The 27,131-nt window shown below is 52.0% G+C and overlaps 1 protein-coding gene and 1 long non-coding RNA gene across 2 annotated transcripts; one reads left to right on the plus strand and one right to left on the minus strand.

The window, feature by feature from the left end:
- Nucleotides 1–1,991: 1,991 nt before the first annotated feature.
- LOC138384602 (uncharacterized) lies at nucleotides 1,992–13,019 on the minus strand. Its single transcript, XR_011233676.1, has 3 exons — nucleotides 12,944–13,019; nucleotides 2,415–2,518; nucleotides 1,992–2,247 (listed from the first exon to the last, which is right to left on the minus strand). It is a non-coding gene; the product is annotated as an uncharacterized lncRNA (long non-coding RNA).
- Nucleotides 13,020–13,177: 158 nt separating this feature from the next.
- CATSPER1 (cation channel sperm associated 1) lies at nucleotides 13,178–26,226 on the plus strand. The gene is made up of 13 exons (XM_069470659.1): nucleotides 13,178–13,655; nucleotides 15,381–15,506; nucleotides 20,067–20,273; nucleotides 20,934–21,047; nucleotides 21,238–21,385; nucleotides 21,694–21,785; nucleotides 21,913–22,056; nucleotides 22,204–22,267; nucleotides 22,438–22,510; nucleotides 22,626–22,686; nucleotides 23,930–24,005; nucleotides 25,934–26,048; nucleotides 26,200–26,226. The coding sequence occupies exons 1-13, from the start codon at nucleotides 13,643–13,645 to the stop codon at nucleotides 26,224–26,226; spliced, it is 1,260 nt and encodes a 419-aa protein (XP_069326760.1). The 5' UTR covers nucleotides 13,178–13,642.
- The last annotated feature ends 905 nt before the right edge of the window (nucleotides 26,227–27,131 follow it).

Raw genomic sequence — 27,131 nt, forward strand, 5'->3', positions numbered from 1 at the left:
CAGTTTGCCAACCCTTCTCCTTCCCGACTCCTGATCAACTGGAGAAGCCACTTGCTACTGCCCTGGAGACTGTGTATGTGACCCTCAGGCCCGTTCCCTCAACCCGGAGTGGCTGACCAGGGCACCCCCTGAAGCTCTCTGCATTGGAAGGAGCTCCCCTCGCCACTGTCTTTCAGAGACATCTCGAGTGAGGCTGCCATGCACCAGCGGGCTCTGTCCAGCCTGCACATCTGTGAACCACTCGGCCTTGCTCCGCTGTGGTCAGCTGGTCATATTGGATGGCCCCACCGTGCGACCAAAGGGCCCCCCTTGGCCAGAGCCTGGGCCAGGCCCTCCCAGGGGCCCATGAGCACCAGCCTAGACTCTAGGACCCAATCTCATCTGAAGTTGGGATCCCACCAGGACGCTGACACTCGTGACCCTTTCTATTTAGCAAAGGCCACTGCCCGACAGTCCTTGATTGAATCAGGACATCTGCCGTGTGGTCCGGGCACAATTATGTAAGTACCTCATGCTGACCGATTGTGCCACCAGAGCGCCGAGGCTCTCTTACATTACTCTCTCCTTCCCTGAGACAGGTGGGGAGGAGGGGCGGAGTGGGGGGCTCTGGCCCAAAGCTACAAAGTGGAAGACTTGGCAGTGGCAGGAAGAAACTGCAGGAGACTCTGACCCCAGCTTCCTTGGGAGCTGCCTTTGCTCAGTCCACAGGGCCCCATCCTGGGATTGCTTCCTCCTGGGCTGGCAGCTGCAGCCCCTGGGCAGGGAGAGGACACACTCTCTGCCCCTTCCCCTGCTGGCAGTGTCACTAACCGCAAGTTCACCCAGCCTCACTGGATGGAGTGACATCCAGAGAGGGCAGCGACAGTAGCTGCTTGCGGGGCAAAGGTCATCCACCGACTTTATTCTCAGGCCCACACTCTCTTCCAGGACCTTCGTTGGTCCCCACCCAAGGCCACTTCCACAAGGACCAGAAGCACAGGCTTGTCTGCCAGCAGGAGGAAAATCTCATGGTGACCCCGGCCCCATAAGCATCTACATCCCCTTCTTCAGAGATAGGATCAGGGCCAAGGACCTCACCATGGCGGTGGGTAGGGGTGTGGATGTGCCTCCATGGATGACTTGAGGCCAAGAACTTGAGACCAGCCCGAGCAACATAGCAGGACCCCATATCTATAAAAAATAGACAATTTTTTTTTAGTGTGATGGCGCGCCTAGCGCCTGTATTTCTGGCTACTTGGGAGGCTGAGGCAGGAGGATCACTTGAGCCCAGGAGTTCGAGGTTGCTGTGAGCTATGATTAGGCTAGTGCACTCTAGCATGGGCAACAAAGCAAGACTGTCCAAAAAAAAAAAAAAAAAAACTGGCCGGGCGAGGTGGCTCACGCCTGTAATGCTAGCACTCTGGGAGGCCAAGGTGGGCGGATCGTTTGAGCTCAGGAGTTCAAGACCAGCCTGAGCAAGAGCGAGACCCCATCTCTACTAAAAATAGAAAGAAATTATATAGACAGCTAAAAATATATATAGAAAAAATTAGCCGGGCATGGTGGTACATGCATGTAGTCCCAGCTACTCGGGAGGCTGAGACAGGAGGATCCCTTGAGCTCAGGAATTTGAGGTTGCTGTGAGCTAGGCTGACGCCACGGCACTCACTCTAGCCTGGACAACAGAGTGAGACTCTGTCTCAAAAAAAAAAAACTATGATCGTGGGTTAGTCCAATTTTACTTATAATTCTGTCAAATTTTAAATCATATAGCTTGAGGTTGTTTTTAGGTGCACTGAGGTTAGAGATTATTATATTTTTGTAGTGAATTGTTCCTTTTATCACTATGAAATAGTCCTCATACTTAGCAGCAATGCTTTTGTATTTAATTCCATCTTGTTTAATATTAATGCTGCTGCAACAGCTATTTTGGTTACTATTTGTCTTAAATATCTTTTACTTTGCCTCAAATTTCAACCAATCTTGAAAATGGATTGAACAAGCCATTTCTGTCACATCCGTGGTAGCAGCATATGAAAGGACTGATGGTGTCCAGCAGATGGCTCACTCGCCCCAAAGCTCCTCCAAACAGTGTGGGACCTCGTGACCTGGAGGAAACCCTCGCTGTCCTTTAATGTCCCACTCAGATGGTGCCTCCTCAGCCAGGCCTATTCTCCACTGTCCTGGTTCCTTGCCGCGCCACTGCCAGAATCGGAGGTGTCCTGACCAGTTGCCTCTTGTGTATTTGTCGGACTCGGAAAGTCCCTCCTGGAAAACAGACACACAGGAGGGGTGTTAAGGGGAAAGGAAGGGTGGGCACTGAGGCCCTGAGACCCCTTAGGGCTGCTCCCACTCCTGGGCAAGAACCATGAAGACCCGCCAGTCTCCACCCGTTTGGGGCATCTTTCCACCCGCTGAGGAGCTCCAGGACTCACCGGTGATATTCGGTGTCGTCACTGTGGGCATACGCCCTTGCCCTGTGTAGAAGCAGGGCAGAGACAACCACCAGCACGACATACACCACTATCTCAGGGATGATCTGGAAGCAGAGCAGAAGGTTGGGACACGGGGCTGTGAGTGCTGGACCAGGACGCTTTTGTCTGAGCTCAAAGTGTGGCCTGCGAAGAACCATCTCTGACTTCAGGGGGTTGGGATCCCCTGTCCTGTCTCAGCCTCATGGGAGAATATCCCACCGGTGTCTGTGAGAGTCACGTGTGTGGGTGAGAGCGTGGGGATTTCAACACTCCCTGCCAGCGCTCCCCTGAGGGAGAGGGTCATTGTGTTTGGGGAAACACCTTGACAGGTGGCTGCAGGTGCGGGGAGGCCTGAGGTGTAGTCTGGAGTCACACAGGGAAAGCGGAGCTGTTCTGTGGAGGACGGGAATAGGAATTTGAGGGTTCAGACAGGCCACAGAGCGCAGGGGACAGATAGTCCTGAGCACCATGGCGGGAGGTGCAGCCTGCAGGGAACGGCTCCTGCCGGAGATCCAAACCTCGCTAAGCAGGGCCGGCGATGCTCCAGGGATCGGTGGTTTGTAGGGTTCTGATAGAAACCTCCGCCCTCCCTCTGACCCTCTGGAGAGAGCCAGCCGTTGAGAGGAACTTCTGGGCTTGTGAGAGTGACATTTTGTGGAGGGGAGGAATGGGGACTATCCCTTTGGCTTGGGAAAAAGAGTCAGTGAAATGATCCCCAAATTGGACTAACTGAGCAGCAGGAGGGACCCAGGAGCAAGGCAGCCTCTGCTTGTTGTCCCCGAAGAACACCCAGGGGTGCAGGGTCTCCCAGAGCAGCTGGGAGGAGAGTTTGAGGGGAATCCATTTGCATCTGAGGGGTGAAGGGAAGACCTTAAGTGCCATTTGAGTTCCAATTATGTCAGATGATAAACATGACAGTATTAATCATATCAATATTAATAAGGTACATGGCACCTGGTAGGTAACAAAGAAAAGTTTCTCAGGCCGGGCGCGGTGGCTCACGCCTGTAATCCTAGCATCTAGGAGGCCGAGGCGGGTGGATCGTTTGAGCTCAGGAGTTCAAGACCAGCCTGAGCAAGAGTGAGACCCCGTCTCTACTAAAAATAGAAAGAAATTATCTGGCCAACTAAAAATACAGAAAAAATTAGCCGGGCATGGTGGCGCATGCCTACAGTCCCAGCTACTAAGGAGGCTGAGGCAGGAGGATTGCTTGAGCCCAGGAGTTTGAGGTTGCTGTGGGCTAGGCTGATGCCACGACACTCTAGCCTAGGCAACAGAGTGAGACTCTGTCTCAAAAAAAAAAAAAAAAAAAAAAAGTTTCTCAATGACCATTTTTAAAAATGGTCTTGGGAGAGCCAGCTGCTCAGGGACTTGTCCCTTTTGGAGAGGCATCTCCTTAGTGTTAAGTTTAGGTGGGAACTCAAAAAGTATGTATAGGATGGAATGTGGTTAATGGAAAACTTAGACTTATAAAACAATAGCCACAGCAGTCTGAGAGTCCTCAGAGGTTGTAAAATCTAACAGACAGTTGCAGACCTTGACGATGCCGGCATTCCTATCCCCCCTGATAAGGACAGAACTACCCCCATCCCTTATCTCTGCAGGATGAAACAGACACAGGGGTCCCAGAAATTGGTTGTTTAAAAAATTGTATTGCAGCAGCCGTTCTGGCCCTGGTACTCACCCGCCCCCCACAAAGAAACCCTCTATAAAACCCAAGACTTTCCGCTCCCCCTCAGGGTGGATGCTTTTTTGGCCTCCACATATTTGCACCAGGTGCTCAAATAAACAGCATTTTGCTACACCTGAGGCTTTGTGTGTCTCCCTCTCTGCTCTGGACCTAACATTTGGTGCTGAAGCCAGGGAGGGCACACCGGGTAGACATGACCTCTGGGACTCTAGCAGGCAAGGCTTGCAACTCAGGAACTCCCAAATCCTGCCTTCCTCTGAGTGCCTGGGTCACCAGTAAGGTTTCCATGGATCTTTGACTAAATTGAGAGAGGCCAGTCTCCCTGGTAGATCAAGAGTCCCTCAGAGCCACGAACCTCCCTTGTCGCTGACAAGGTGGCTGGGAGAAGTCCTGAGCCATGCAGGGTCCTCTCTCTAACTTGTCTCTGATCCTGGAGTGTAGGCAGAGCACTCTAGCTCGGCCGAGTAAGGCATTGTCCACCGCAACCCTCTTGAACCAAGCTGAGAGAGAGACACATGACTGGGACTCGGATCTTCCTTACTGACCTCCACAATCTACACCCTGAGATAGCCTGTTCCTGGTGAGTGGGAGCTCACAAGCTCATTCTCGTTTCCCGATCCCTCTTGTTCTCATTTAGCCAGAGGCTGTTCCCCAACCTCTCTCGCTCTCGCTCTTGTTTCACGACTCATCTTGACTTGAAAGTCCTGCTGGTAAGCTGGAGGACCCTCACCCCTGGGGCCGCCAGTGGACACAGGGACACCTGTTCCGACTCATCGCCTGCAGGTCACTCCCGTGCCATTGCCTCGTTCTAGGGATGCCTAGAACTGAGTAGAATCGGCCTCGTGTGATCCCCCACTCTTTCCAGGAACAGAGGACACTCTCACCCTCCTTCTCCTAAAACTACCCCTTTGGGGTGCCTTCTCCGAAGCCTCAAAACACTAGGTCTCACTGATGAAATTTGGCCAAAATGACTTACCTTTTACTGTAATACAGCTTGGCCACAATGTAAGTTAGAGAATAACTCTCAGTGGCCTGAAAATGGAACTTTTCACTTTAACATACTACAGGATCTGGATAATTTTTGTCATCGCAACAGCAACGGGCCCGAAATCCCTTATGTCCAAGCCTTCTTCACTCTCCGCTCACGACCCTCTCTCTGGCAGAATTGCAATCTGGCACAAATCTTTCTACTACACACTAAACCCCTTTCCCAGCTTCTTCCCTCAGCCAGGACCACCAGAAACTCCAGATCCTGATCCCTCAGATCTCAGCCCTCCTACATACAGAACTCCTCCACGGCTGCCTGAACCCACTCCACACCCCCTCCCAACCCCCTCACCCCACTATGCGCTCTTGCTCTGCCCAAATCTTGGGACCTACCTTGGGATTCTACCGCGCTAGGCTTATACCCACGCTGGGAAGTGGCTGGGGCGGAAGGCCTTGTGCGGGTACATGTTCCCTTCTCCCTTTCTGATCTCTACCAGGTAGAGAAAAGACTAGGTTCCTTCTCGACCGATCCTCATGCTTTTAGCAAAGAATTTGAACATCTAACTATATCATATGATCTTACCTGGCATGACCTCTACATAATTCTTTTCTCTAATTATCTCCTGAGGAGAAGGAGAGGGTTTGGCTCACTGCCCAGGCACATGGCGATGAAATCCGTAGACACACCTCTGCCCAATCAGTGAGGATGATCACCGTTCCCAGAATAGACCCGTTATGGGATTATCAAATAGGAACCCAAGACGGGACAGAAGGATGGGCTAAGAGAGATCATATGATCACATGCCTGTTAGCTAGTGGGCCTGAAAAGGGCTGCCCACAAGGTGGTCAATTATGAAAAACTAAAAGAAATCACACAGGGACAGGATGAAAATCCAACTCTCTTCCTGTCCAGGCTCACCGAGGCCTTATAGAACTATACCCTAGACCCTTCTACCCTCAAGGGAATTTTACTTCTCTATATACATTTTATGTCCCAAGCTGCACCTGACATTAGATGCAAACTTAAAAAAATTAAAGGATGGTCCTCAAACCCCACAAGAGATCTGTTACAAACCGCCTTTAAGGTATTTCATAACAGGGATGAGGAGCAACAACTTCAAAAACAAAAGAGGGACCAGGCCAAGTATCAGATGTTGGCAGCCGTCATCAACTTGTCCCCTCTGTGGAGTGAGGGACCACTGGGAGGTGGACTGCAGCTTAGCCCCTGGAGGCAGAGCCACACCCCTTCCTCCCACCAAACGGGACAATCCCGATCTCGAACTACCGAACCCCCTAGGCCTGGCCGAACCCCTTAGGCCTGGCCACAGAAGACGGACAGTGCCAGGGACCAACAGCCCCCAAGCCGATCGCCACATCGAATCCCCAGGTAGCTCTGTGGGTGGCAGGTAAGCCGATTTCCTTTCTCACTGACAGGGGGCCAACATTCTCAGCCCTGCCAGAATTCCACGGACCTACACCATTCTCCTCACACTCTATTGTGGGAGTTGACAGCCTTGTCACCCGCCCTCTAATAACCCTCCCTTTGACCTGCCATCTAGGCTCAGACATCTTCACTCATTGATTTCTAGTTCTCCCTCAGTGCCCAACCCCACTATTAGGAAGAGATATTCTCTCAAAATTACATGCTACTATTTACCTACTTGTCGATCACGAGCCACAGGCAAATACCACCCTTCTTTTTCTCCTCACAGACTCCCCTCCGTCTCCTATACCTTTTTTGGAATCTGAAGTCAACCCCAAAGCCTCAGATAGTTCAACCCCCTCAATAGCCACTCACCACTCCCCCATCCTGATACATTTAAAAGACCCTTCTCAATTTCCTCTCCAAGCCCAGTACCCAATTCCTTTACGAAGTTTTCAGGGATTGAAACCTATCGTTGCTTTTCTTTCCCCCCAAGGCTTACTTCGGCCCACTGACTCTCCATATAACACCCCTATTCTGCCAGTAAAAAAGCCAGATGGATTGTACCGCCTTGCCCAAGATCTAAGACTCATTAACCGGGCTGTGAGACCCATCCACCCCGTAGTCCCTAACCCTTACACCATCCTATCTCTTATCCCGCCCTCCACCACCCACTACACAGTACTAGATTTAAAAGATACCTTTTTCTGATCCCACTACATCCTAACTCCTAAGACATCTTCACTTTCACATGCACAGACCCAGACTCCAGTCACAACAACTTACTAGGACAGTCCTTCCCCAGGCATTTAGGGACAGCCCCCACCTCTTTGGACAGGCACTAGCCTCTGACCTAACCCAACCAAATCTTTCCCTGTCTGTCCTCTTACAATACGTAGATGATTTACTGTTGTATAGTTCCTCTGAGACTATTTCTCGCCGACATACTATACAACTCCTCAATTTCTTGGCGGAGAAAGGCTATAGGGTATCTCCCAAAAAGGCACAAATTTCCTTACCTCCAGTAACCTATCTAGGATTAGCCCTCTCCCCTGGAAAGAGAAATGACAGTAGACAGAAAAAATCTCATTATTTCCCTACCTCTTCCCACCAATAAGAGAGATCTCCTCTCTTTTCTGGGATTAGCTGGATATTTCCGTGTTTGGGTCCCTAATTTCAGCGTCCTAGCTCAACCTTTATATCAAGCAAACAAAGGGGATCTCAATGAGCCATTAGATCCTATTATAAATATTCCACCCTCTCTTGAAGCCCTAAAAAATGCCCTGACCTCTGCTCCGACACTCACACTTCCCAACTTTACCCAACCTTTCCAGCTATATACTGATGAAAGGCAGAGTGTAGCACTGGGAATTTTAACAGAAGATAATGGCCCAGACACACAGACGACAGCATACTTGTCCAGACAGCTGGATTTAACTTTCGGGGCCTGAGAGCCTTAGTGGTGGCTGCTGCTCCTATCACAAGGAGAGTCAGAAACTCACTTTGGACAGCCCGTCACTGTCTACACTTCTCACTCCCTTGCCGATCTCTCACACCCGGCCCTACAAACTCTGACGTCTTCTCGTGTTCAACAGTTTCATCTGCTTTTCGTAGAAACTCCACATATCTCCCTGGCCAAAAGCCCTCCTTCAAACCCGGCCACTCTCTTACCTATCTCTCGTGATCATTCCGTGCATTCTTGCGCAGACATGCTGGATTATAAAATTCCCCACTTCCCCAGCATTTCTCAACAGCCCATACATACATACCTCATTCCACTTACAACTGGTTCACGTTTCTGCGTGAGAAACAGAGGAGAGTCGGGTATGCTATGGCATCCCGAGAGAACATTATCGAAAGCCAGCCACTGCCCATAGGGACATCTTCTCAAAAAGCTGAATTGGTGGCACCAATCAGGGCACTAACACTCTCAGAGTATGCAACAAGTAACATTTATACAGACTCCAAATACGCCGTTCACACCCTACACTCACATGCCTCTATATGGGAGGAGCGAGGCTTTCTCACTACAAAGGGCTCCCCAATAGTCAACTCGCCTCTCATTCTTAAACTCTTACAAGCTGCTCGCCTACCAAAGGCAGCAGTGGTAATACATTGCAAAGGACATCAACAGGGCCATTGGCCCCATTGCGATTGGCAATAACTTAGCAGACCAAGAGGCAAAAAGAGCAGCCTTGCGAAATCCTCCCACTCCTGCCAACCAAATGAGAGCTACCTCTCATGACCCCATTAACTATTCCCCTGAAGAAAAACATTCCTCACTAGAAGCTGGGGCCGCTCAATTTGGCCCCTGGCTGCTAAACCGAGGAAAATACATCCTCCCAGGAGAACAAACATACTCTATACTGAGAGATATACATAATTCACTACATGTGGGCTTTAAACCTCCACGCCACCTCCTAAAACCTCTCATCCACTGTCCAAACCTATCTTCTCTTCAACAAGACATAACCCGCAAAAGCTCTATTCGTTACTCAGTTTCCCCTCGGGGAGTCGCTACGCCGCCCTCTCTTCCTACTCATCAGACACAGGGTTGTGTTCCTGGCCCAGACTGGCAAATCGACTGTACTCACATGCCTCCTGTCAAAAGAACCAAGTATCTTCTCACCATAGTCGCCACCTGGGTAGAGGCATTCCCCGCAACCTCAGAAAAGGCCTCAGAGGTCTCACGTGTGCTTTTGGAACATATTATTCCCCGATTTGGACTCCCACTTCAATTCAGTCAGACAATGGGCTGGCCTTTATCTCCCCAGTCACACAACAGGTCATACAAACCCTAGGCATACTCGGGGTCTTTCACATTCCATATGGACCCGTCCTCGGGAAAGGCAGACAAAATGAATTCCAACCTCAAGGCTCACTTCACTAAACTCATCTCAGAAGCGAAGGAGCCATGGACTTCCCTGTTACCAGTAGCTCTCATGCGAATCCGAGCAGCGCCAAGGGCCCCACTTTCCTCGGCCCCTAGGAACTCATCGGCCGCCCCTTTCCATTAACTCTGCTCCCACACTGAGACCCCCTGCCCTTAGAAACTACACACCTACCCTGGGGTTGGTGAGACAGCTACTCAGAGACTTTGCTAAAGAAACTTTACCACAATCACAGAGCTCTGTTTCACAGGATCCAACCGGACAGCCTGGAGATTGGGTTTTATTAAGGACCCCACATCTCAAACCACTCCAACCAAAATGGGGGGCTGCATCTTGTTCTATTGACTACACCAACAGCAGCAAAATTCCAAGGTCCCTCAACCTGGATCCACAGTTCCCATCTTAAACCCTAAAATGTGGGAGTTATTACCTCTACCCCCTCTTCCACAGGTCTACTGTAACAGGACCCACAGCCATTGGGCTCACCCGCGTACCAGAGGAACCGGTCTCAAATCTCCAAGTAGATGAGTAATTTGCTCCAAAACAGTCTTTACCTTCACTCCACCCCAACCCCTTCAAACATCGTCTCCTTCAATTTCTCTGGGACACATACTTACAGGGGGATTTTGACTTCCCTTGGGAGGAGATACATCATGCTCTGGACCCTGATCAACCAATTAGTCTCCCCTTAGATTACACTCAACCCTACTGCTTCTCTCCCCACCAAGCATAAGACAGCTGGCTGTCTTAACTTCTATGACACTTCACTTATTCCTCTTTAATCTTCCCCACCAAAACCATGTGGTCCAATAACACATTCTTTCTCACCTCCTAACACTTAGCCCTTTCCTTCTCCTCCCCTGTGAACTAAAATAAAATCTTAAGGCACCCCCTGCCCACTGGCTGACTGCATAGACCCCCTCTTGGCCAAGGGTATGTCCTAAAACTAAATTGCCTGCCATGAGGAGGGAGGTCAGACGTGCCTCATCGTGCCCCCTCCCTTCTTGGAGACATCCTTTGTAACCCATTAACAGGCCTAAGGGTATACAAGACAAACCTGCAGGTCCTCAATTTATACAACAAATCTATGTTAATCAGAGACAAGCCTTTAGACAAAGCTTCATGTCTTTAACCAATTACAAGCCAAAGAATCTTTAAACCCACCTATAACCTGTAAGCCCCCCCCCCCCACTGCTAGATGGCCCACCTTTTCAGGCCAAACCAATGTACGCCTCCCATGTATTGATTTGTGACTTTACCTGTAACCCCTGTCTCCCTGAAATGTATAAAACCAAACTGTAACCCAACCACAGCGAGTCCACTTGCTCAAGACTTCTTGGGCATGGCTCCGGGTCATGGTCCTCAAATTTGGCTCAGAATAAATCTCTTTAAAATTATTTTACAGAGTTCAGCTGCTTTTCCATTGACACTCCTCAATTTAGCAGCGGTTGTCACACGTCCATTCAGTACAAGTGGCTGAGAGCAGCACCCTGACAGGCACAAGCTGGGAAGGGACAGGTGCAGACCAGATCAGTGTCACTCACAGCAGAGGGGCAAGAGCTATACAGGAGCAAAAAGCGTGTCCCAGGGCCCTGAGGGGAGAGGGGTTTGCTTCTTCCCAGGGGCTTCAGAGAGGGTGGGGTAGGAGCGGCCTCCCGGGCAAAGGGGGGGCAGGATGAAGGTGTCGGAGTCAGTGAGTCCCGGGAGCTTAGAGTAGAAGCTGGGCCTCTACAGTAGAGTATGCTGGTCCTTTTCCATTGTTTTTTTTACAGAAAATTTTTTTTATACATAGAACTTTTCAAGGAAGAAGGATCCCTCAAGCAGCTGAGATTGTTGCTATTTGATGGGAAATAATTGCAGCTGTCAGACCCTGGAGCCCCTGCATTCCGGGGTCATCGTGTGCAAAGCTAAGACACAGTGTGGCCCTCCAGGGTCACTTGAGGTGGCTGAGGCCAGAAGGTGGGGTGTCAGTGGGCATGGGGGGAGGTCTCCCTAGAGATCAGACCTTGGCAGACTGAGATTACAAACTGAGTTTCCTGACTGAGGCTCTGTCTGCCGCAGGGCGTGGGCTGTGCTGCTGGGGTTAGTCTTCCCTGAAGCTGCCCATCTTCCTGCCCCTTAGCTCCTCTCCAGCTTCCTGTCCCTTATTGACCTTCCTATTTTTTTTTTTTTTTTTTTTTTTTGAGGCAGAGTCTCGCTTTGTTGCCCAGGCTAGAGTGAGTGCCGTGGAATCAGCCTAACCCACAGCAACCTCAAACTCCCAGGCTCAAGTGATCCTCCTGCCTCTGCCTCCCACGTAGCTGGGACTACAGGCATGCACCACCATGCCCGACTAATATTTTCTATATATATTTTTAGCTGTCCATATAATTTCTTTCTATTTTTAGTAGAGATGGGGTCTCGTTCTTGCTCAGGCTGGTCTCGAACTCCTGAGCTCAAACAATCTGCCCGCCTTGGCCTCCCAGAGTGCTAGGATTACAGGCATGAGCCACCGCGCCCGGCTGACCTTTCTATTTTTTATTTTTTTCATGGCTTCTAGCTTTTTTTTAAATTTTATTTTATTTTATTTCATTTTTTAATTTCAGAATATTATGGGGGTACAAACATTTTGGTTACATATATTGCCTTTGCACTCCCCAAGCCAGAGCTACAAGCATGCCCATCCCCCAGACAGTGTGCTCTGCACCCATTAGTTGTGAATTTACCCATCCCCTCCAACCCTTCCCACCTGCCTGGCACCCGATGAATATTACTTCCATGTGTGCACCGAAGTGAAGCCCTTTTGAAGAAGACCCCCAAAGCAATCACAGCAGCAACAAAAATAAATAAATGGGACCTGATCAAATTAAAAAGCTTCTGCACTGCCAAGGAAGCTATCATTAGAGCAAATAGACAACCTACAGAATGGGAGAAAATATTTTCATGCTACACATCCGATAAAGGATTGACCTTCCTCTTGACTCACGGTGCAGAACACACCCTGCAGGCAGCTACAAGACCTTTCCAACCTGCCTCCCTCACCCTCCTCCTCCTCCTCCCTGGACTCTGTCCCTCAGGCCAACTGAGCAACTTCCCCCTTTTGCCCCCCAGCACTGTCTCTGGCCTCTGCAGCCCTCACATCCGGGTCTCTCTGCTCCAGCACTTCCCCACACCCACTCCTCCTCTCCCCTCAGACACCCCACGCCTGAGGGGCTGCCCTGACGGCCCCCGCCTGGCTCAGCCGCCTCTCCCTGCTCCTCCCCACATCACTGCCTGCACTTCCCCTCGCTCCACGCCAGACCCAGGACAGCCCTCTGGGCACAGAAAGGACATAGCCACTCCGCCACGAACTCATAATCTCCCATGGAAAACAGACTTTTGGATGATAACAGAATTTTTATACAAGCTTCCAAATAGAAGCTGGCACTCACACTTCCCCAGACTAGGAAACCGTACTGAGTCCTTCCCATGGGGGGTCGACCCCCTGTGGATTTTCCCTGATAAATCAGGGGGTGCTTACTGAAGGCATTGCTGGAGGCACCCTGAGGCCAAAGCCCACAGCGACTGGCGAGTGCTGATCCCCTGCCGGCAGAGTGGTCTCTGAAATTCTGGGAATTTCACTTTCGATTTCATGCCCCCACGTGATTGCTCACAGCCAATCATTTTCTAACCTAACGTTGCACAACAACAAAGCCTCACAAGGGATCACAGTGTAATCAGTCGGCCCCTCACACCCAGAAACAGGAAGGGCAATAGTGCCCCCTGCGTAGCCAACGACATACCGGACAGTCCTCCCTGACCTGGGGAAGGGCTGCTTTGGAGCCAGCTCAATGTCTCCTCATTGTCACCCTGATTATTGAGTCAGCTTTTGCTCTGCAAACAAGCAAACCCAGAATCTTGACGGCTCAGGACAGACATTTCTTTCTCACTCACCTAGCATGAGGGCTGGAGGTCAGTGGAGAGGCTTCTGGGCTCAGTAGCGTTCGGCTTCAGGCAGGGGGTGAAGGCCAGGTCCCCACCTCCTGGGTTACACTCTGGGCCCAGGTGAAAGGAGTAGCCCCGACCAGGGACAGCTCCTCCTGGCAAAGTGCACAGCAGCCCAAGGAGCTGACACCAACCGTGCAAGTCCCTCTGTGAACTCCTGCTCAGGTGTGCTCAGAGACAGTGTGCTCACTCCCTTCCACTGGCCACAGCAGATCACACGACCAAGCCACAGGCAATGAGGAACCCTGGTAAGTCCCCAGATGATGACAAGGACACATCATCTGTCACCTTGAGTGGGCACAGCAGCAGGGGGTGGGGGAGAGGGAACCGGTCTAAGGCCAGAAACACTTCCCACAGCCATTCGGAACTGAAGCCCCAGAAAATACTGGGCTGGAAGGGATGAGGGGTGGCCGGCTGGGTGGGGACACTGCATCCATGTGTGTCCACAGGAATAGGCACAGCAGGTGTGCGTCTAGGTGAGACTCTTGTGGTGTCAAAGGATGCACTGCCTTCTCTGGAACACCTTGGCTGCAGGTCACAACACTGGGTTGGTTGGGGTTCTCCAGAGAAGCAGAACTGTTAGGAGATATGGACATACATATGGAGATTTATTGTGAAGATTACTCAAGAGGCTAAGAAGTCCCAGCATCTCTAGATGCCCTTACTGATTCTGACGCACAGGTGTTTCGAGAATCTCTGGAGTGTTCTGAGGGTGTGGTGATATACACAGAATGCACTCTAGGAGAAAAGAACTTCGTGTTGTTTCTTCCCTCAGCAAGACCCTGTCTCTACAAAAAATTAAAAAATTAGCCCCACGCAGTGGCACATGCCTGTAGTCCCAGTTACTCAGGAGGCTGAGGCAGGAGCATCACTTGAGCCCAGGAGTTTGAGGTTGCTGTGAGCTATGATTGCGCCATTGCACTCCAGCCTGGGCAACAGAGTGAGATCCTATCTCTGAAAAAATAAAAGTGAAAGAACCTGTTGGTGGTGGTGGTCGTGGTGGCTAGTCCTGTAATCCCAGCTATTCAGGAGACCAAGGCTGGAGGATGTCTTGAGGCCAGGAGTTCCAGACCAGCCTGGGAAACAGCAAAATCCATCTCAAAAAAACAAACAAACAAAGAATCTGTTGTTTTTCAGTATGTTACCAAAGAAACAAACAAAAACCTCTTCAGCATCACATGCCATGTCATCAATGTATCAAGTTATTGTTCTGTCTGAGAGTAGAACTTTCTCTTATGTAGTGCATCTTGCATTAGCATTTTACTCACTGTCATTTTACACCCTGGCTAACCATTATGTTCTCACCATGTGTATGACTTTTCTTTTTCTGGATAATAGGTTCTGCTACCAAATAGCTTGCTTTTTGAGCCATGGGACCTTTAAAATAAAAGCCTTAATCTTTTTGTTTTGAGATACCAATAGATGTTTTAAAAATATCTCATTTACTTGTCAAATGGCTGTGATTTGTAGGGAGGGTCTTTTCAATTTTGTTGGAGCCATTGCTACATGTGTGTGTTGCAATTCTTTGTCACTAGCCAATCTTGCCAGATTTTCCCACGGTCCTAGTCCTAGAATCCTCTTTCATTTCATACCTCATATTAAAAAATTAACATAATGGACCGTGAGACCCATCTGTAAAAGACAAATGCTAATAATAAGATATAAAATAAAAGGGCAGGACAGATGACTAAACAAAAAAACTTGCAAAAAAATATGAAATCTTCACAATGAAATTCACTACTGACCTGCAGAATTCATGATTTAGAGTGTTTACATCAATAGCAAAGTAGCAGGAAGGCAGCTGAGTCACAGGATATAAAAATTATTTCTTTAGAAGGAAAACTTCCTCTGATTTTTCTTTCATACCAGTAGTCTGTTCGTTCCCATAAGTCAGGTGTTGGTGCTTACGGGGAGGTCGGGAAGGGAACTCAGAAGGGCAAGGGTGATATGATCAGCCTCGACCTCCTCTCCAGGCTATACGTGTTCACAAATTATCAACAGACTTCCCGATCTCACATTAAAAACTGAGAAAGGACTCGACCAAAAGAACACAGTCCCACTGTTCGCTGCCATGCGGCTGCTCGATTACATCTGTCACTGTAAGTACTGGCAACATGTGGCACATGACATTCAAAACCGACGCTTTTTTTTTTTTTTTCAATCACAATACAGAATCCCTGGGCCCCAGTCACTGAGCTAAGGACTCAGCAGCCTCCTCCCCGCCCTGACCCCAGTTTCTCCTGCCACCACCTTCTCTGAGGAAAAGGAATCGTATCCTATGTCCGATATCCAGAACCTGCACTCTTTCGGCCCCTTTGCTGGTGCAAATAAGGGTGAGGACCTGCTTCCTGCCAGCACTGAGGATTATATCCATATAAGAATTCAACAGAGAAATGGGAGGAAGACCCTTACTACTGTCCAAGGGATCGCTGATGATTACGATGAAAAGAAATATAGTGAAGATGTTTAAGAAGAAATTTAGGCCAGGCGCAGTGGCTCACACCTGTAATCCTAGCACTCTGGGAGGCTGAGGCGGGAGGATCGTTTGAGCTCAGGAGTTCGAGACCAGCCTGAGCAAGAGCGAGACCCCGTCTCTACTTAAAAAAATAGAAAGAAATTAGCTGGACAACTAAAAATATATAGAAAAAATTAGCCGGGCATGGTGGTGCATGCCTGTAGTCCCAGCTACTCAGGAGGCTGAGGCGGTAGGATCGCTTAAGCCCAGGAGTTTGAGGTTGCTGTGAGCTAGGCTGATGCCACGGCACTCTAGCCCGGGCAACAGAGTGAGACTCTGTCTCAAAAAAAAAGAAAGAAAGAAAGAAATTTGCCTGCAATGGTACTGTAATTGAGCATCCAGAATATGGAGAAGTCATTCAGTACAGGGTGACCAGCGCAAGAACATGTGCCAGTTCCTTGTAGAGATTGGACTAGCTAAGGACGATCAGCTGAAGGTTCACGGGATTTTTTTTTCTTTTTTTTTTGAGACAGTCTCACTCTGTTGCCCAGGCTAGAGTGCCATGGCATCAGCCTTGCTCACAGCAACCTCAAACTCCTGGGCTCAAGCCATCCTTCTGCCTCAGCCTCCTGAGTAGCTGGGACTGCAGGCATGCGCCACCATGCCCGGCTAATTTTTTCCATATATTTTTAGTTGTCCTGCTAATTTCTTTCTATTTTTAGTAGAATGGGGTCTCACTCTTGCTCAGACTGGTGGCGAACTCCTGAGCTCCAATGATCCACCCACCTCGGCCTCCCAGAGTGCTAGGATTATAGGCGTGAGCCACCACGCCCAGCCAGGTTCATGGGTTTTAAGTGCTCGCGGCTCACTGAAGCTTAAGTGAGAATTTCCTTGCAGTGAGTAGAATTTCCCCTCTGTCCCTTGTCACAAACCTCTTAAAAACCTCACAGCTTGTATAATGCAACCATTTGGGGTCTGCTTTTAACTTGGGCTAGTGCAACTCCTTCATGCAAGAAACTGAAAAGAGCCAAGAAAAAAAATACAGAACCCCTGGTTTAGAAATGTCTCGGCCAGGCACGGTGGCTCACACCTGTAATCCTAGCACTCTGGGAGGCCGAGGTGGGTGGATTGTTTGAGCTCAGGAGTTCGAGACCAGCCTGAGCAAGAGTGAGACCCCGTCTCTACTAAAAAAATAGAAAGAAATTATATGGACAGCTAAAAATATATATAGAAAAAATTAGATGTGGTGGCACATGCCTGTATCTAGGTGAAACTAGGGACTAGACCACTTGGCCTCGTGAATTTCTTTCCAACAATAGGGTTAAAGCAACTGATGAAGCCATAGCGTCACCATGGACTTCTTTTTTTTTTTTTTTTTTTTTTGAGACAGAGTCTCACTCTGTTGCCCAGGCTAGAGTGAGTGCCGTGGCGTCAGCCTAGCTCACAGCAACCTCAAACTCCTGAGCTCAAGGGATCCTCCTGTCTCAGCCTCCCGAGTAGCTGGGACTACAGGCATGTGCCACCATGCCCGGCTAATTTTTTCTATATATATTTTTAGCTGTCCATATAATTTCTTTCTATTTTTAGTAGAGATAGGGTCTCGCTCTTGCTCAGGATGGTCTCGAACTCCTGAGCTCAAACGATCCGCCCACCTCGGCCTCCCAGAGTGCTAGGATTACAGGCGTGAGCCACCGTGCCCGGCCATCACCATGGACTTCTTTGTCCAGCTTTGCCATTGACCTGCTGGGTCACCTTGGGCCAGCCCTTCCCTTTTCTTGACTTCATTTTCCTCATTTTACAGTGAAGGAGTTGGACACAGTAATTCCTGATTCCAAACTACAGCCCAGGAGGAGGCATTTGGGAATTAGGCCCAGGCCTCTCGGTGACATCATAGAGGGAAGAGTTCTGTGAGAATAGTCAGGCCTTCCTAGAAGCCCAGTGTTGCAGTTTGTGTTGAGCTTATCTTAGGAGAGAAGGGAAATCCAGGAGGGGCCTGTTGGGCCCAGGTCTTGAGCTCTTTGTTCCAGGGTTCCCAGCACAGTCATGGATCAAACCTCAATGTCTGAAAAGGCTCAAAACGAGGCAGACACCAATAACTTGGACATGTTCTCTCAGCCCCACCCATCATCCTCACACCACAGGCCAGGCCACAGTGGAGCTCACCGCCGCCATAAGTCCCCTGACTACAGGGTGGCCCATCACCACAGTGAGTCCCACCATCATGGCACACCCCACCATCATGATGGATCTCACCACTCTCGTGAGTTCCAAGACCTCCAAGACAATCCCTCCTTCTACCATTCCCCCCAATCTCACCACCACGATGAGGCCCTCCAGCATGGCAGAGCCCACAGCCCCACAGCTCTTGATACAGCTGCCTCTCATGGCATTGTCTCTTCCCATGATGCCTTTGGGGAGGACTACTTCAATGATGGGCACCACCATAGTAGCAGGATGCATCACAGTGGGGCCCACCATGTTGGATCCCACTACGGTGAGTCCTCCCTCCATGTTGGTTCTCAACACAGTGAGTCCTCCCACCATGTTGGATCCCACCATGGTGAGTCCTCCCTCCATGTTGGTTCCCAACACAGTGAGTACTCCCACCATGTTGGATCCCACCACAGTGGGTCTCATCACCATGGCAGACCCCACCACTATGGCAGGTCTCACCACCATGGCAGGCCCCACTATCATGGTGGGCCCAAACCACTTGATGAGAATTTGTCCCAGTACTCCTATGGTGGATCTTCCCACCACGACGGGTCCTACCACCACAGCAAGACTTCCCACCATGCTGGGCTCCACCGTGGCGAGCGTTCCCGCCACAAAGTCCACCACCACGGAGACCACCACCGCAGCAGAGAGCACCACCATGGCTTGCATCGTTATGATGACTCTCACAGTGATCGCCAATACAGGGAGTACCCTCAGGTCACTTCCCAACTCTCTATCCCAGGCAAGACCCACAGCCTGGTTCCGAACTCCCTCAGCTCTGCCATTTCTCTTAAGACACCCCACCCACCTGGTGGGGCACAAGCTAGAGGCATGGCCTCCAGCATAACTCAGGCTCTCTCTAGAATTTACTCGCTTGGCTCCCAGCTCTCCAGCAAAGTTCCTCCTAAGGATCCCTCCTCCAAGGACTCAGTAAGCTGGGACACAGAAGATGAGCAATTTCAGAAGCGCAAAAGTGAGTCTTTCCGAGGCCCCACACCCCAACTCCCACACCCTGGCCCAGATTCCAAACCTGCCCCAGCCCCTATGCTGACCTTCCACAGATCATGAGGCTTGACTCTCACCTGCATATGTAGTTCACTGGCTATTCACTCTCCTGACTGTTCATCATCCCATCTTTTATTTCTTGAATTATGCACCTCTTCAGGCCACGAGATGTTTGTGATTCAGTCACTGCTTTGTTCATTCACACATTCACTTCTCATACACTGACTCTTGATGAATGTGGGTACATAGCCTGCCAGGGCTCTGGCAGCACAGGGAAAAATCCAACACTGTTGCTGCCCTCAAAGGGCTCCAAGACTAGGAATGGCCACTTAACCAATCACAAACCATCCAGTGATAGGGGCCTGTCCTCCTCCACATGAGAACATTTACCGCTGTGGATTCTATCTGTCCACATTTCTCCCACTATGTGGGAGCTGCATGAGGACAGAGCCTAGGAGCTAGTGCCTGAATGAGGCCTTACTGGAGGGCAGGGAGAGACCTTGCCTGTTAACTCACAATCCCCCAAACTTAGTTCCCAGTAGTTCAGTAAACATGGCAACAATCTCACAAACAAGCAGAGAAGGGTGAGTGTCTTAATGAATGCAGACAGGAAAGGCAGCTGGAAGAGGGAATGTTTCAGCAGGATCTTAAAGGGAGAGGGTGAGTTTACAAAGAGGATGGGGTGTTGAGAAGGGGGATTTTCCATGTGTAAGTTGCCATGTGAGTAAAGAAAGGCATGGAGGTGAGGAGCTGGAGCTCTCAGGATCCACTCAAGCCAACTCCCGCTCCCAAACAGGCTGGCACCTGCCAGGGAAGGTGTCGGCCTGTGGCCCCAATACCAACACAGGCTAGCATAGAGGTACCTTAGTGAATGACAGGCAAGCAAGCAGGAATGACGATGAACTCTGACCCTGTCTGGGAGGGTGCCTGGGCCCCCCATGTCCCCCATCTGAACAGACTTGACTTTCTGTCCCCCTTACAGCCGGCCGGTCCCAGAGGGCCCACAGGAGGATGCACACTTGGAGCCGTTGGCTGTGGGGAAAATTAAGCTACTTCATTGAGGAATTCCGGAAAATGATCTGGAACCTGACCCACTCCCTGGTCTTTGAAGGCTTCATTTTCTTTGTCATCTGCCTCAACACTGTCATGCTTGTGGTCCAGACCTTTGCCGAAGTGGAGATCCGGGGTGGTAAGAGCCAGGGAGCTCCGTTGACATGGAGAAGCCCACTGATGTTGTTCCAGGACCTTCTGTGGGCCTGATCAAATGACCGGCCATTTATATAACTTAGCTCGCTTGATCTTCGCCCAGTGTTAGAGATGAGGCTCAGAAAGATACTGCCAAGGTCAGCGGGCCAGAGATTCGAACACAGGCTGAACTAGCGGCTTGCTGTTTGCAGCAACAGCCGCCAGGGGGCGCATCACTCTGAAGATGCTGCTTTGGGCGGGAAGGGTTAGGGGAAGCCAGGATTTGCGGGAAGGGCAGGAGACCCCCAAGAGAAGGCCCCGGGCGGGGGATGAGAGTGGAACGCCTGGGAAGGCCAGCCTCTAAAACGCCGTGGAGCAGGGTGAAGGAGAGGATCCGCCACAGCTCACTGTTTCAGGCTCAATTCTAAGCACTGTGTTAAATGCATTTAATGCTCACCACAACTCTATCAGGTGGAGTTTTATTATCCCCATTGTAAAGACAAGAAAATTGAGGCACAGAGTGGTTAAGTCACACAGCCATTTAGGGCAGAGCCAGGGAGAGCCAAGCTATTTGGGCTTGTGTGAGGTCCCAGTGGTGAGGAGAAGAGAAAGGAGAAAGGGTGCTGGCGGTGGTCCTGAGTGAGGACCCCTGGTATCCCCACAGAGTGGTACTTCACGGCCTTGGATTCCATTTTCTTCTGTGTCTACGTACTGGAAGCTCTGCTCAAGATCATCGCCCTGGGCTTCTTGTATTTTCGTGATCCGTGGAACAATCTGGGTGGGTGGGGCTGGGGCTGGGTGTGGTGCGTGTGCATGGGTGCATGTATGTTTGGCGGGAGCCACTGAACTGTCTGGGGGAGGCTGAAGATGAAAGGGGGCAGGGACAGGGGTGTTGGCATCAGGAGGGCTGTGGGGCGGGCCAGGGGCCCACAGGAGCCTGCCACACTCAGGCCCCTGTGTCCCCTCAGACTTCTTCATCATGATCATCGCTATGCTGGACTTCATGCTCATGCAGCTCGACTCCTTCTCCATCTATCAGCTAAGCCTCTTCCGGGTCCTCAAGGTCTTCAAGAGCCTTCGGGCCCTCAGGGCCATCCGGGTCCTGCGGAAGCTGAGGTCAGAGCAGTCATGGCTGCCCACCCTGGTATGGGGCCTCCGATGGAAGGGCGACACAGGCCTAGGCCCCCCAGGGATCCACTGTGACCGCCCCAGGGATGGAGGTCAGGAGGTTGCAGACCCATGCCTGCTCCTGATAAGTCTCCTGCACTCCAGTGGGATCAATCTCTTCATTTTCCAGAGAGGAGCCAGGACTCACCCAAGTCACCCACAAATCAGGGGCCTCCTGCCTTCAGTGCCAGCTCTGGCTGCTGGGCACAGATCACCACCCCCACTGACTTGGCCCCCTTCTCCACTTCTGCCCACAGTGTCCTGACCAGCCTCCATGAAGTGACAGAGACCCTGGCTCGGTCCTTGCCGTCCATCACAGCCATCCTCATCCTCATGTTTACCTGCCTCTGTATCCTGTGCTGGGGGGGCTGGGGGCTGTAGTGGAAGGGGCAGGAGGGGAGGGAGCAGGGACTGGGGGCGGAGGGCGCTGGGGCAGGGATAGGACCTAGGAGCCTGGTTTGGCCCTGAACAGCCAGTCCTCTTCTCCGTGGTACTCCGGGCACTGTTCCGCAAATCTGACCCCAAGCGCTTCCAGAGCATCTTCACCACCATCTTCACCCTCTTTACCATGCTCACCCTGGACGACTGGTCCCTCATCTACATAGACAGCCGGGCCCAGGGTGGGGCAGGCCCCTGGCTGCGGGGAGGGCAGGGGACTGGCTGGGTGGGCAGACCCTGAAGACTCAGCCACCCCATCTGCTGGCAGGGGTGTGATGTGGCCAGGCGAGCACAGCCGAATGGACCCCCTCTCTCCCACTCTCCCCCAGGCGCCTGGTACATCGTTCCCATTCTCATGATTTACATCATCATCCAGTACTTCATCTTCCTCAAGTGAGGACCCACCACTGCTCTGCTTCCAAGCTTCCCTCCCCTTCCCCCACCTCCCCCGGGCACCTCCACCCCAGCCCTCTCCCCTTGGCCAAACCACACAGAACCCAGGGAAGGTGCAGGGCCTCTCCTATGGCCTCCTCCTTGAGAGCACCCCTCTGTGCCCTCCCCAGCCTGGTGATTGCTGTCTTGGTGGATAACTTCCAGATGGCACTGCTCAAAGGCCTAGAGAAAGTGAAGCAGGAGGTACCAAGCAGAGTTGGGTAGATGGACCAGATCAGGAAACACAAGAGGGAGGTTCAGGGTGCTATAGGGACGGGCGGGCATGGGACTCTGGCAGGACCGTGGCTCTTCTTCCCAGAGGGCCACCCAAGTCCAAGAGAAGCTGCTGGAGGACTCGCTGACGGAGCTCAAACAAGCAGGTACTGACCTTGCCCGCCCCGGCCCTGCCTGCAGGCTGGGCCCATCTCCCCAGGCCTTCAGCCTCCTTCCACAGTCAGGCACAGAATGCCTGGCTCAGTTCAAAGTTTTGGAATCTGAGCCTCGGGAGGACTTTCAGAGTTTAGGGCTCTAGGACAATCCGCCCAATGCCGATTAAACTGATGGTCAATTCTTGAAAGACCCACTTGGGAAAAGACTAATTGGCCAACTTATAATTCACCAAACCCCCATTTCTGTTAATAACTTATAAAGTTCATAGCAATTGGCCTTCCATGGGATGGTTTCAACTGCCATTGTGGGTTTTGTCAAGGTTATACACCCTTGTCTGGAGTCACTCAACATGGATTGAAAGTCTACAAAAATGAAGTTTTCTGTACATGTTCGTTTTCACACCCCTGATTTTCTGGGTGAATTGATTTTGAGCCAGTTGGTTTGCTTCCTGCTTAAGGATTCTCAGAACTTCAGAATCTGAGCTCCAGAATCCCACTCTTAGGATCATGAACACCAGAAAATTAAAGGTCCTGTGAGATCACCTCGTCCCTCACCTGCACTCTCCATCAGCAACAGACACTCAGTGCAAAATGGCTTAATCAAAAAGAGAAATTAATTGGCTCAAATTACTTAGCAAGTTGAGGGTACATGGGCTTTCAGGAATGGCTGGATCCAGGACTCAAATCATGATCAGAATTTGGTCTCCTTTAAATCTCTGTGCTCTGTAGCCCTCTGTGTGGACTTTTTTCTAAGGGCAACTCTTCCCTTGTGGTGGCAAATGGTCACCTGCAACACTAGTACTGAATCCTCACAGTTTAGCCATCCCTAGCCCTCCCAGCAGAAAAAGAAGTCCTCTTCTCCTAGCAGTCCCAACGAAGTCCCAGAAATGACCCCCTTTGTGCATAATTCTGAACCAGTCACTGCAGCCAAAAGGATAGGCTGTTCTGATTGGTCAGGCCTAAGTCACATGTCCTTGGAGCAGGGGGAGGGGTGGGACCAACCCCAGCTAGACAGCGTGGATTGAAAAGGGCTGGAAGTGGTCCCTCAGGAAAATTGGGACACTTTTACCAGAAGAAGAAGGAATGGTTAATGGACGAGCAAACAAACAAAACTGCCACACACGCCCTGCCTGGAGAAGCAGCCCCTTTGGAGGAGTCCCAGGCGGAAGCTCCTTTGGCCTCTGTCTCCATGACATATGGGGTCTCTCCCACCCCCTCCCTTCTCTACACCCAGAGCCTGAAGGGGAGCTGAGTGAAGGCACCATGAAGAAGCAGCTCCTGGAGAAAAAGTTTGGGGCCATGACTGAGAAGTGAGAGACGCCAGGAGAGGGAGGCCTCGGGTCTGAGGGAGAGGGCTGGGAGCCTGGCCACGGGCTGGGAGGGGAAGGACTTTGCCTGCCCCTCTGATACACTAAGCCTGTGTATCGGCCTGGCGGGGGGACGTGGAGACCACGAGTGGCTCCTGCACACCCAGGGGTTCCTGTACCGCCCACCAGCAGGGATTCCGCTCATGCCGTTACTCAAGAAACATCCTGACCTCTGTCAGGGGCAGCCCTGTGAGGGCTCCAGGGACCCAAAGAGGATACAGACTCAGTCCCTGCCCATGAGGGCCCCACCGCTAAAGGCCTGTGCTGGGCCCCAGAGGATCGATCGGTGGACTTCAGCCACGTGGAGGGATGATGAGGCGGGTGGGGGGAACAGCGTGGGTAAAGGCCTGGGGCCCAGGTGGGCGACCTCCATTCCTGTCCACTTGAGTGGCCAGTTGGGCCAGGACAGCTGGGGACTCATGGCTGGGGACTCGTGCTCATGACTGGGGTCCTTAGTACAGGCCCCCGCTTCCTGGCTCTTAGACCTGGCCCCCCAGAGATCCTTCACTCTGAGAGCTGGGCCCTGCCCCACCCTGTCCAAACTGGCTCCCATCCAGCTCCCAGGGCAGGCCTGACTGCTGGCATCCTCTGGGCTCTCCTCGCCTGCAAAGCGAGCCCAAGCGCTGTGGCCTGGCGTTCAGGGCCCTCGGGTCAGGGCTGAGCTAACCTCCCTCTCATCGGGGCAACCACAGCCACTCTTGGCTCACGTCTGCTTCACCCACACCATTTCCTAAGCACAGCTCATACTTCTCTAACTCCAGGCCTTTGCCTACGCTGTTCTCTCTGCCTGGAATGTTCTCTGGCTGCTGATGCCAGGCTCAGGTGACCAAGAGTTGGGAGAGCCGAGGTCCAATCCTGGCTGCTTCATCTCCTGGGTCACTCTCCTGTCTGTCCTCCTTGTTGCAGCTCCTTGGCCACCATGCTGGTCTGGGCCCTTGGCACCTCTGGGTTTGCTGGCCTCCAAACCTCCCCACTGGTCCACCTCCACCTCCACAGGGAGGGGCCTTCTCCCTCCTCCCCCGAGTTTAAGCTCCTGCCCCCCTTCGGGTAAGGTCCAGGCTCCTTGCTTGGACCCTTCCCAGGTGTCTCCACCTGCAGTTCATCCACTTCCTGAAACACCCTTCCCGGAAGCTGCCCCGGCCCCCCAGTTATGCTCCTCCTGAACCCACACATTGGAGCACCAGGGACCCTGCCCAAGCCTGGCAAACCCTCATGTGTCTTTCAAACTCAGCTTCCTCCAGAAGCCTTTCCAGACCCCAGCACTGGTGAAGTTTCCCTCCTCCAGGCCCCTCCACACCCACGTTTGCACCGACCACAGTGTGTCTGGGGTTGTCTGGCGCTGGGGCAGGACTGTTTCTTGTTCATCTCTATGTCCTCAGAGCACTTTGCAGTGTTGTTTTCCATGTTCTTTGATGGATGGATTGATGAGGTGGGGGAGGCGAATGGGTGAATGGGTGGTGGAGTGCTTGGGTGTATGACTGAGCACACAGCAAGGTGGGGTGGAGACACAGGGAAAGGAGGGGGTGGAGGGAGAGGTGAGTGGACGGGTGGGGGTGGGAAGAGTGGGTGAATGGATAGGGAGATAGGTGGATGGCGGGTGGGTGCGTGGAGAGGTGTGGGCAGGTGACGAATGGGCAGGTGGAGGGATAGATGGTTGGGAAGATAAACGGTGAATAGTCAGAAGCCCCCATGGCACAGGCAGATGTGGGGCTTTTCTGTATGTGGAAAAGGAGACATATGGGAATAGAGGTCTAGGGTGATGTAAGTTTCGGGGGGAGTGGAGAGACGGCCAGAAGAGCCATCCGGGTGGCTCTGGGAGCCCGGACGGCCCAGCAGGCAGGGGGGCCCAGCGCTTGCCTCCCCTCCCCCAGGCAGCAGGAGCTCCTGTTCCACTACCTGCAGCTGGTGGCGGGTGTGGAGAATCAACAGCAGAAATTCCGTTCCCAGGCATTCATCATTGATGAGATTATCGATGTCACCTTTGAGGTAGACCAAGCAGGACAGTGGGAGGGGCAAGGGGGGCCTTGGGGTCTTGTGCCCAGAAGTGGCCCCAAGTAATAGTCACATGGATATTGGGGAGGGCAGAGGCCAGCACCAGCTCCTTCACCAACCCTCCATGCCTCCCCGACCCCTGCAGGCTGGAGAAGAGGACTTCAGGAGATGACCCCCAAAGGACACCGGATATAGACTTCAGTCTCTGGCAAGCTGCCCACCTTAGTGGGTCGGGACGAGTCCCCAAATCTGCTGGAATGATTGTCTGGGCCCTGCAGGGCTGGGTTCTCAACAGAGTTTTGAAACCCCAGATGGCCCTGTGTCCTCACTGGCTTGGTCAAGGCACAGAGTAAGGGAACTTGTGCACGTGCGTATCCACACGCAAGCGTGTGTGTGCTAGTGCTGCCTGGGAAAGGGGCCGTTCTCAGATCCCCTCCAGCCGCACCAGGGCCCGGCATCCTAGCTCAGCCCAGCAGTGCATTAGCAGAAACCAGAGGGGTGACGCAGAAAGTCGGCTGGGCCCAGGTGCCAGCTGTGCCAGGAGGGGATACAGTGGGCAGTGACCCTGCTTTGGGGAGGAAGGCCTACCTGGCCCAGGAGTCAGGAGAAAAAAGAACAGGCTGGAACAGCCCAGGGTTGTCTGGGTCTGGGGGACCAGTGGTCTCCAGGAATGGGGACTCAGAGCCCAGGAACACCAGCCTGCCAGGACCCTTAACATCCAGTATAAGGGTGCCAACCCGATGGGGATATCATAAACCCAGAGGTCAGGGGTCATTGCCATACCCAGCCCAGCCCGGAATCAGACTCCAGAGCCTCTGTGAGGGGAAGTAGGGTGGAGGCTGCTCTAGTCCTTCTGGCCCCAGGGTGGCGGCCGGGCAGGGATGTGGAGTGGATGGCCCTGATGCTGGAGACGGAAGCAGGGGATGAGGTTTGTGACTGCTCCCCACGCTGCCTGGTCCTGGGCTGAGATGAGTTCCCCTACTTACAGCCTGGGCCTGGGCTGGATGTCCAGAGCCCCAGTCCCCACGGCTGAGGGTGGCAGGGGTGGGCACTGGCCTGTGCTGGATGCTGGAGACC

This window comes from Eulemur rufifrons, chromosome 6 (assembly GCF_041146395.1).
Source record: "Eulemur rufifrons isolate Redbay chromosome 6, OSU_ERuf_1, whole genome shotgun sequence".
Classification (NCBI taxonomy): Eukaryota; Metazoa; Chordata; class Mammalia; order Primates; family Lemuridae; genus Eulemur; species Eulemur rufifrons.

Excerpts from the sequence above, each read along its gene's own strand:
- CATSPER1 (XM_069470659.1), top strand. Across the intron at positions 22,057-22,203 it reads CATAGACAGCCGGGCCCAGG|GCGCCTGGTACATCGTTCCC; the intron begins GTGGGGCAGGCC and ends ACTCTCCCCCAG. Across the intron at positions 22,511-22,625 it reads TAGAGAAAGTGAAGCAGGAG|AGGGCCACCCAAGTCCAAGA; the intron begins GTACCAAGCAGA and ends TCTTCTTCCCAG.